Below are 10,391 nucleotides of genomic sequence, written 5' to 3'. Positions count from 1 at the left end.
TTACTGCCTCCTGTCTACAGGGCCATTCTGGAGGGTAGAAGGGCGAAGGATGGAAGTTGGTGTGGGGTTGTCAGCTGGGCTGTGCGAAGACATTCCAGCAATCATTTTTGGAATCTGTTGCATAATGGCTGCGGTTACTTGTCTGATAATTGTTTCTGTAAGCCTAGCCATGGCGGTTTCATTGTACGTTTGAGTCTGAGCCAGAATCTTGGCTTCTAGGTTTTGGGCAAAGTCTTTGAATTTGGAGTGAATGTCTGGAACGTCTTCTGGTCGCCATTTTTTTGGGGGAGGGGGTGTGAACGATTGGGGTGTTGGCGATTGAGGGGGTTGGTTGGATGTGGAAAGAATAGAGCTAACGGCTGCCCTTAAATGCCTTACCTCTTCCCGCTGGAGTGCTATCTCTTCCTCCCGCAGTGATGTTTGGGGTGTACTGCTGGCTTTGGTCCAGGCTGGCTGGCGATCCTGACGAGGCACTAGGGGTGGAAAGTCCTTTGCCGTGGGGACTGCTGTTTTGGGTTTCGGCGCTGTCCGTCGTCGAGGCTGGGGGGTCCTGGCTTTGCATGAGCCTGTGCCGGTAAGGTGGTTCCCACCACAAAGAATGCATTTCGGCGTGCAAGTGTCTTCTTGCCTGTCGTGATTCTCTCCACATCGGGGGCAGAGTCCGCTTCTTGGGAGAGGGCACACATCGTACCTGTGACCAGGTTTCCGGCAGTTTGTACAAGCTTCAGGGCTGCCCTTGTATTTGGTGCATCGATGTACAACACACATGTACTTGATGGTGTGGGGTACCGGACCAGAAGCAAATGTTATTAGAATTGACGATGTTTTCCCCATGCGTCGAGCCGCTATGATATAGGCCTCCGGGTTGCGATACTGCAAGTCCTTTAGTATTTCATCTGGTGCTTCGTTCCAGTATGCACGAGAAATAACACCCTTGACTGCCGCTGGAGGTGCCGCGATATACGCGGCTACCGGGAATTTCTTGCCGTCTATAGTGATTACCTGCATGCTCACTAAGGCGAGAGCTGTTGCCTCCGCCACCGTCGCTACCGTGAAGGTATTGTTTGTGGGATGAACTCTGATGTGCAGTTCACCCATCACTGAGCAGCTCGTAGTTGCATGCAGTGCCTGCAAGATGCTTGGAGCTGGAAGCTTTTCCAGGGAGAGCCCGCCTCTCGGCCGAAATACGACTCGGATCGTGCCTGCCGGCAGCGCGGCAAGTTGTTTACTTTTGTGCACAACCACGCGCGTCATGCGTAGTAAGTGCGGCGTCTCCTGGAGCGGGGCTCGAGAGGTTCCAGGTGCAGCGTCCGACGGCGCGCCGGGGTTGCTTCCGTTAGGATTGACGTGAACTGAGGCCGTTGATGGGTGTTTTGAGGCCGCATTTGAATCTGAGGTTTGAGCTCGATAAGCACGTAGGACAGTTTCTCACTCACCAGGCTGATAGTCTTGTGGGTTGTGTATCTCTGCATCCACTGGTTCCTCCATAGTTGTTGGGTACTGAGGAACGCGGCGCGCCGGACAGGCTCGCCTCGATGAGACGAGGCCTAGTGCGGCGGCGTGGCTGTCAGAGGCGTTTTCACTGGATGATTCTCGAAGATCGCGGGGCACATCCAAAAGATGGCAGCGGTTAGGGTCCGTATACCTTCCTGGATCCGTTGATCGTTTTGACGTGTCACGGGAAAGATTAGCTGGGCAGAAGAGCCAGAAATTGGCTGAGCTGTTGCGAACCGCATCCGCTCACCTCCGCTGCCTCGTGCGTTCTCCCCGCGCTGTGGAGACTTTGAATGACCTAATATTAATATCTCTCAGACTCCGTTGGCTGTAATCGGCAGGTATCACGCATTCTGTCGCTAATATTTCGAACAACTTCGATTTCTTGTTATGCGTCATGACCAATTTCTTTTCAAGGATAACAGTTTAGTACTGCAGCACTATTACTCGCATATCGCAATAAATCAGGAATCAGCAGCGTTTCAAATTGGCTTGTAGCAAAGAAAACAATTGCTGGGGCTTAGTTTTGGTTATGCCGGGTAGGTTGCGAAGGCAAGGCGGCGACCTGGCGCCGCCTCCTTTTTTCTTTCTCCTTTTCCATAACGTCTGTCTATAGATGTTGCTGTTGTGGTGTCAGCGCACGTTAAAGATCTGTGCGATGTCTGCGCACGTTAAAGGTCCCCAGGTGGTGGAAAATACTCCTTAGCCCTCCACTACGGCTCCTCTTTCTCTCTTTCCGATTTAATTCCCACCTTCCTTCCTTCCCTTACGGTGCGGTTGAGGTGTCCACAGGAAACAAGTCAGACAGTTAACGCGCGCTTCCTTTCCTATAAATCAATCAGTTTCTGTTGTGGCTGTAGGAAGAAGAAAAAAAAATTGCAAGGGCCTGCTACTGGCTCTGTAGCTGAGACACCTCGGCTGCCTCGTGCGGAAAGGAGAGAAAATAGAGAAGAAAAAAAAAGAAGATGGAGATAAAGACCCACGCCTCAATAGCCGTCGTCCACCACCGAAGCGGTGGCTGGTGCATTGACGGCCTACAGCAGATAAAAATACGGTGGCAGGCTAGCCCCCACCGCAAGCGGCGGTGACCTACCTGTCCAAGCCTTATCAGGGCGAGAATCAGCTACCCTCCTCCATCCCCCCGAAACCCGTCTAACGTTGTTGTTGTGGCTGTAGAAAGAAGGAAGTGAAATGCACGGGCCTGCTACTGGCTCTGTAGCTGAGCCACCTCCGATGCCTCGTGCGGACAGAAGTGAGAAAGTAGGGAAGAAAGAAAACGAAGAGGGAGGGAAAGACGCGCGCCTCAAAAGCCATCGTCCACCGTGCGCCTAAGTGGTGGCGGGTTCAATGACGGCTATACAACAGATAAATTTTCGGTGGTTGGCTAGCCCCTACCGCATGCGGCGTTGACCTTCAGCCCCAGCCCCCCTACAACACGAGGAGCAGCGCGCCTCTTTTATACCGTCACTCGTTGGATAGATGGATGGATGGATGGATGGATGGATGGATGGATGGATGGATGGAATGTAGGAGCACCCCTTTGAAACGGGGTGGCAGCAGTAGCTATCATGCTCATTTTCTACCTATATCTTAATTATCGATTTAGATTGGTTAACTGAACCATCATTGAATTTATTAAAATTTTGTTTCTGAATTACTAGCATTATGTAAATACTCTGCTTTTAAGCCACCAATCTTCCAGTCGTTTTTTGCTAGTTTCCACCGCCGGTTTATTCACCCAGCCACTGGTGTCTCTAAACCCCAGAGCTTCAGGAACAGTGATTGCACCTGCGTCAACTTCCGGATGGATACCATTACATTCGAGTATAATATGGTCAATTGTTTCACTGGAGTTACCACATACAGCACACGCATCATCTCCATTGTAAATTTCTTTTTGTAGCTGGTGTTCTAAGGCACCCTGATCTAGCTTCATAAGGTAGGGCACTGCCTCTTGAGTTATCAAAGAAATCTTCCTTCCAAATCTGCATTTTCCACTTTCGGTATAATCCCACAATCTGTATCTTTTCCATTGAATTTATCCAATTTTTACCTTCAGTGTTTTCACCTGTTGCTTAATGCTATTTATTTCTCCCTCCTTGTTACTAGCATACTTACTAGTTAGTTTCCTAGTTCTTTTCCTTTGTGCGTCAACGCTTTTTAAGTACAGGTATTTAAATACTTTAGCTGCCCATCTGTTACTGTCCAATTTCCTCAGGCGTTCCTCATATAATATTTTACTCTGAGCTTCCCGTACTTCGAAAGATGCCCAGTCCATATCTCCCTGTACCGCCTCATTTGTGGTTTTGCCGTGGGCACCTAGTGCTAATCGTCCAACGGCTCTCTGATTTATTTTTAACGTCGACTGTACCTCTGAATTTAGGTGCAAAACCGTAATTCCGAAAGTAAGTCCGGGCACCATAATTCCTTTCCAAATACCCCTGAAAACCTCATACCTTTTCTATCTCCACAATGCCCTATGCTTCATTATTCCGGCATTCCTTCGTCCTTTGGCCTTAAGTGATTGCTCATGCTTTCCAATGTATGCCAATCCTTCGTTTACCCATACCCCCAGATATTTATATTCTGCTACTCTGGGTATTTCATGGCCTTGTATTTTAAGACCCTGATCAGTTTAGCCGTTGAAAATCATCAGAACCAACCTAACTGCTCTAAAACTGAAGCCTAGAGCGTTCCCTTTGTCTCCACAATACTTAACTAGAGTTCTTCCAGACTCTCAGCTAGCAGCACAATATCGTCTGCATACATAAAATCGGGAGGCGCTGCTCTACCGCCTTTCCACCTAATCGATATGACAGGTTAAAACCTAGGTTACTGTCTTGTATCCTCCGTTCCAGGTTTATCATATAAAGTATGAACAGCAGCGGTGATAGAGGACACCCTTGTCTTAATCCTTTGCATACTTTTACATCACCGTACTTCTTATCCCTTCGCATGGAAATTCTACTGTGTTATCCCGGTATGTTTCCTAAATGAACTCTATTATCTCCTAACCGATACCTTCTTCTTTAATATGTTCCACAGGAGTTCCCTGTTTACGTTGTCGTACGCCCCGTTTATGTCCAGGAAGGCCGAATACAAAGGTCTGTTTTCTACTCTAGATATTCCGATGCATTGGGTAAGCATGAGCAAGCTATCATCTAAGCGCCTACCCTTTCTAAAGCCGTTCTGAAGTTCTCCGAGAGTCTTGTTACTTTCTACCCATGATTGCACCTTTTATTTCACCGCCTGCATGGCCAACTTGTACATAACAGATGTTATGGTAATCGGCCTGTAGGATTTCATGTGCATCCTTTCTCGTTTCCCTTTATAAATCAAATTCATCTTACTCTGCCGCCAGCGGTCCAGAATTTGCTTATTCGTTATGACTGTTGCCAGAGCCTTTAGCAACATTTCGTTACTTTTTGGACCAAGTTCATTAATCAGCTTGATCGGAATTCCATCTATTCCTGTAGATGTATTTTTAGGAATATTTTTTTCTGCCTTTTTCCAGTTTAGATTGGTCAGTTCTAAGCTGCTTTGTATTCTGCTACCTTGGGTTGCTTCCTGATTTGCGGAGATTACCCTATCATCGCTTTTAAACAGATGTAACAGATGTAATGTCCCAGGTAGCACAGAATCTGTGGCCCCAGTAGGTCCGATACAGGCAAGTGGGGCTGGGGCAACCATCATAAAACCTGCATCGGTCCCCGATGGGGCAAACGTGGGCAAGCCCCATTTGGGCTTGCCCCTGTTCCTTCTGCATGGGTCCAATAGCGGCGTTTCTTGGGCTAATGCAGAGCACATTCCTGCATCCAGAGCACAAGGGTCCCTTGCCCAATACTTGAGGGCAATCCAACCTAAATGTGGGCATTTTATGGGAAAGCCCTCATGTATCCGAAATGAAACCGCCCCCATTAAATTTTTGTGGGACCAACATCGGCCGTAGTGGGGCAAGAAAACGGACATACCCTCATGCTGCCCCAATCGGCCCCTTGTTGGTTACTTGAGGGCAGGTGAAATATGAATAAGGGCTCAAATTGGGCAAGCCCTCGTGAAGCCCAAATGAGGCAGCCTTAGATAAACCGCTTTAGGTCCCACATAGGCTGTAATGCGGCTGGAAGGCGGGCGTGCCCGCATGGTACCAAAATCGGTCCTTTGTGGGTACCTTGAAGGCCAGTGCAACAGCAGGTGGGCTCTAGGTTCAAAAACAACGTCCAGCCCAATTGGGGCTGCCCACATAAAACTGCTTTATATCCCACATGTGCCGTAAGGGGGCTGAAAGGCGGGAGGGCCCGCATGATACCAAAATTGGTTCCTTGTGGGGAACTTCAAGGCACGTGCAACAGCATGTGGGCTTTAGGTTCAAAACCAACACCCAGCCCAATTGTGGCTGCCCACACAAAGCCGCTGTAGGTCCCACATCGGCCGTAATGGGGCTAGAGGGCGTACGTTCAATTGCGTAATCATTGTTTCCAACCTTTATTTGCATTAGATGTTGCCATAAATTACTATTATAGATGATATGCATAACAGCTATTGCCATGTTTAGTCGATTAGAAATTTACATACTTTTCTTCTCGCGCTCATGCAAATTGCGCTCCAAATACTAAAACAAACTGATTGCTAACTGTTGCCTCTTATGTGGTTGATTTGGACAGTCTGCAACTCCCAGAAGAATATTACTGTTCAGAATACACATCTCCATAGCCTGAACAAGAAGTACATGAAGTCATTTCAGCTAGATGAATGTTATGAATTATTGTAAAATGTAATATTGTGGATGTTTAAAAAGTGCAGACATGTATAAAATATTTACTTAATTATGTGCATAAATATTGATTGGGAAAACTTGGACTAGGCCTTTCCATCAATTTCCTCCATCGGACCCCTATGAGAATAATGTGGGCAAGCCCAAGTGCGGCTAGCGCTATAGAACCCGCATTGGTCCTATGTCATTATCTGAGGGGCTAACTGAAATTAAAAAAAAATATTCCTCCAGAGCGGCTGCCCAAATCGGTCCAAAGTAGGACCTTCGCGGGGAGTTGGCGGGATGTGCCCTTTTAACAATGCCGGAAAAATGTGGGTAGGCCCGCAAGGGCTGCCTGCATCAGCCCCTAGTGGGGCCCATTGGGGCTTTGTCGACCGCCCCCTTCGGGCCAACATCGGCCCCTCTTGCAGCACCCACATTGAGCCCACCGGGGCTGTCCTGCATTGCCTACATCGGGCCCACCGGGGCCCACCCTTCATAGCCCACTTTGTGCTACCTGGGGTAATAACAGATGTAATGTAGTTCACTGCGTTGTCTCCCTTTAAACAATTTCCCTCGTTATCTTGTTGCCGATCTTGCTTTCTTTGATTTTTTTCCCTAGCCAGCTTATATGGTTCCAGAATTTTCTTGCTCCGCCTCTAGAGGCATCGTGTATGTCAGCCATCCAGCGATCAGTGGACTGTTTTATTTTACATTGGACAAGGGCCTGTACCTCAAGTTTCTTTTGTCGATATGATTCCCATTTTCGGTCGATTTCCTCCTTAGATACCTTTGCTTTATTTGCCACTCGATGTTCCCTTGAAGCAGCCCGCCCTTGTTCAATAGCTTCCCTGATTTCCTTATTCCACTAGCTCCGCGGCTTCCTCTTTCCATTCCAGTGGTTTGCTAGTTTAAACTTCTTAATTTTCCTCCTTATGAGTAGTTCTACCTGTTCATAATCCCAGTCTTCCATGGGGTTTTTCTCTATTGCTTTCTCTATGTCTGCTGCTATCTGCGCTAAATGATCGTTGTTTAATTTTGCTTTTACTTTTTGTCTAAGTTCCATTTCTCTTTTCATCAAGGGTCCCATCTGCAGACTAATACTTTTATGATCACTTCCCAGACTACACTCCCCTTCTTCGTCTATTTCCACTTTTGTGACCTTGCTATAAATTTCCTGCGACATTAGACAGTAGTCAATGGTCGTCTGCCTGTTGCGGAATTCCCACGTGATTTGGCCTTCACATTTTCTTTCTCTATTCAATATAACTAGATCGTATCGCTAACAGAAATCTAGCATTAGCCTCCCGTTACAATCCGTGTATCCATCCAGATCGTCGATGTGGCCGTTCATGTCCCCCAGCAGAATAATATTGGCCCCGTCTCTAAACTGGCTTATATCGTCACTGAGACATTCAACAAGATCCTTGTTTTCTTGCCTGCATTGGTGTCATGTCATGTCGTTATGCCGGCAATTGTTCCTGATACTCAGATATGTTCTTTACAAGACGATTTAATTCTTTGCCAATTTGTTCCCTGGTGTATCAACATACCGACCTCTCCACCCTTTTTTTCCGTTCTCGTTCTGTTGCACCCTTCCCAGACGTAGCCTTCTATAAACGGCGGATCTTCTGGATCCCTTAGATGAGTCTCGCAAAGAGCGTACACACCTATTTTTTCATCCTTCAACTGCTGTTCTATCTCTAGCCATTTCGCTCTTTTTCTACCTCCTTGCATGTTTATGTAGCTAATCCTAGTGTTAAATTTCTTTTTTGTACTTTTCTTTCTCGACCTCCTCCTTGCCATTTTTTGGGGATCAGCCTCCGTTATTACAGTTCGTTCTGCTTCACTTCTAACTACCTCTCTATACGGAGTTCTCGTGGATCCCCTAAAAAAGCTACAGCCCTGTCTGCCAGGCGCCAGCCGATCTCTGCTCCCACCCTTCTGTTAAAATGAATCCCATCTCGCTGAAAAGCTCTACCAAAACCTGTTTTATGCACCTCCCTGTTTACCTCAACCACTTCGAAACGCTTCTCCAGGCTTAACTTTCTTACGTCCTGATTAACTATCACCATGTCCTTTTCCAGCTTTCCGTTCTCCTAGCACCTCCGGTATTGTGCATACAACTATCTGGCCTTGCTGCGCTATCCCTCTGATCTCGTCAACTCCCTTAGCTAAATTTTCCACCACTCCTGCAGCGTCACCATTTAGGACATCGTTTAGCCCCGCGGTTACTATCACCATTCTGCGCTCTGCGGAATGCTTCAACAGCCTATTTTTACTCTTTTTCAGCACTGCCCTTATTGTGCTCCCTGTGAAGGCTCCAACTAACACTCTCTTATCACCCTTTACACGTTCCAAGATATCTCGCTTGCACCTGCTCATGTTACAATCTCCGGCGATGTTCTCGGTTATCTGTGTCCTTATCTCTGGTATTTTCATTCTTCCTTACTTCTTCCTTTTTTTTTCGGCTTCTTAGTAGCTGCCTCTAAATAACTCTGTCGGTTCGGCTCCGACTGACCTGCTTTGCTTATGGCTTCCATGCCAGTGCTGGTCCCAGCCACGTGGCCCGCACTGGAATGTTCGTCCTCGCTGGTTCCAAGGATAAATTCGGCCACTTTTTTTTTCCAATTTGAGGAAGCGGTCCAAGCAGTTTCTGATTTTCTGCCCTTAACAAACGTACTTCATTTTCTAAATCATCCACACGAGACACTAAACTGCCCCTTTCTTGATCAAATCTATCTAGCCGCGCACTCAGCACTCAACGCCGACACAAAAAGTCGCTGCCTTCCCCTTCGCCTACAGAGTCAAAGCGCGATTCCTTGAGATTAACCTGCGCCTCACAGTGAGTACACTTTACCTTCTTTCGATTACACATCTTAAGCATGTATTGACTGAACTATATCTATTACGAGTCCTCAGAATATACAACTTGCGCACAACCTCGCGCAAAAAAAAACTCAGTATTCTGTTTTTAATTTTGCTAGAGGATACCAAACAAAAAATGGGGCACGTCTTGGCTCCGCATAACCTCCGAAACGGTATGCAGAAGAGGGTTGGTTTGATTTCGTAAGGCCATAAACTTGGATACTATTTGTCCTTAAAATAAGTGGGCTAAACCAAGTCCTCCATTTTTTACCGAGCGAAACAAAATTTTTACGACTTGTTCTCTTCCAAACCGAACCCCAGAGGAAAACCGCTAACAATCTGTGAAATTTCTGGACTCTAACCCTTGACATGGATAATGGTGGCAACACATACCCGGGTTTAGCAACAATGAGCAAATTGCTTACAGTTAAACGGGCAAACACAGATAAATAAAGGCTACCCCAATTTGTTGTTTTCGACTGGAGCCGTTCACGTTCAGCATTCCAGCAATCTTTTTTATCGGTGTAGTGTTCCAGCGCCGCTCCAAGGTACCTCGCAGGTGTGACAGAACAAGAAACATTTCCGAAAGGGGAAAGTGTGTTACGCCAATTCCATGCCACAGCCCCAAACATTGTTCCAGCTGACATCGCTGGCAGTTTGTCTACAGATCGAGTAGCAGCCGTGATTCTTCTGAAATTGCCTTTTTTATCTTGACTAAAAAGGGCTATGTGTCAGCATATGACAATATCTATACTTCACTTAAATAAGTCTAAATCGTCGGATCCTTTCATTTTTAATCATCTTAAGCAAAAAGGTTCTATATATAATATGGCCTATAACAGAGGAGAAAGCGGACATCCTTGTCTTACGGACGATCTTATCTGAAAGCTTTTTGTGACTTTCTTATTTACAATAATGCTAGTTTTGCATAGCCATTTGAACTCTCCCTAATATGAGTGAGCCTACATTTCCATGATCCAGTATTGAAAATAGAATTTCGCGGCTGTGAAGATCACGTTGCGATGTTTCAACTAGACTTGCACCACCGCGCTGGACGGTCAAATTACGATTTGAAGAAATGAAGGCGCAGTATACATTTTACTTATTTATTTAACAATAATATCAACCATCATACGAGGGTCCTTATAGAGAAAGTGTGAAACACTTCATAGATGAACAGCCGTATTCGCAAGCACTGAATGCATCAGCCTCAAACGGTACATTCAGTCAAGCATCAAATGGCACTGTCAAGCAGATTGTTATCCAGAGATAGTTCGAA

General features: G+C 46.5%; 1 protein-coding gene across 1 annotated transcript; it reads right to left on the bottom strand.

Moving 5' to 3' along the window:
• On the bottom strand, positions 1–1,488 carry LOC146177212 (uncharacterized). Its single transcript, XM_084581491.1, has 2 exons — positions 1,437–1,488; positions 1–1,352 (listed from the first exon to the last, which is right to left on the bottom strand). Exons 1-2 carry the CDS (start codon positions 1,486–1,488, stop codon positions 1–3), a joined length of 1,404 nt encoding a protein of 467 aa, XP_084437617.1.
• Between the last annotated feature and the right edge of the window lie 8,903 nt (positions 1,489–10,391).

Source organism: Amblyomma maculatum, chromosome 10 (assembly GCF_055883805.1).
Source record: "Amblyomma maculatum isolate TAMU_Amacu chromosome 10, ASM5588380v1, whole genome shotgun sequence".
Lineage (NCBI taxonomy): Eukaryota > Metazoa > Arthropoda > Arachnida > Ixodida > Ixodidae > Amblyomma > Amblyomma maculatum.
Note: the sequence above shows the minus strand (reverse complement) of the source record. Positions and strands in the feature narration are given on the sequence as shown.

Bases quoted from the DNA above. Each gene is read 5' to 3' on its own strand.
- LOC146177212 (XM_084581491.1), bottom strand. From the start codon at position 1,488: ATGGAGGAACCAGTGGATGCAGAGATACACAACCCACAAGACTATCAG. The intron at 1,353-1,436 runs GTGAGTGAGAAA...CAACGGCCTCAG, and splicing joins CCCACAAGACTATCAGCCTG to TTCACGTCAATCCTAACGGA.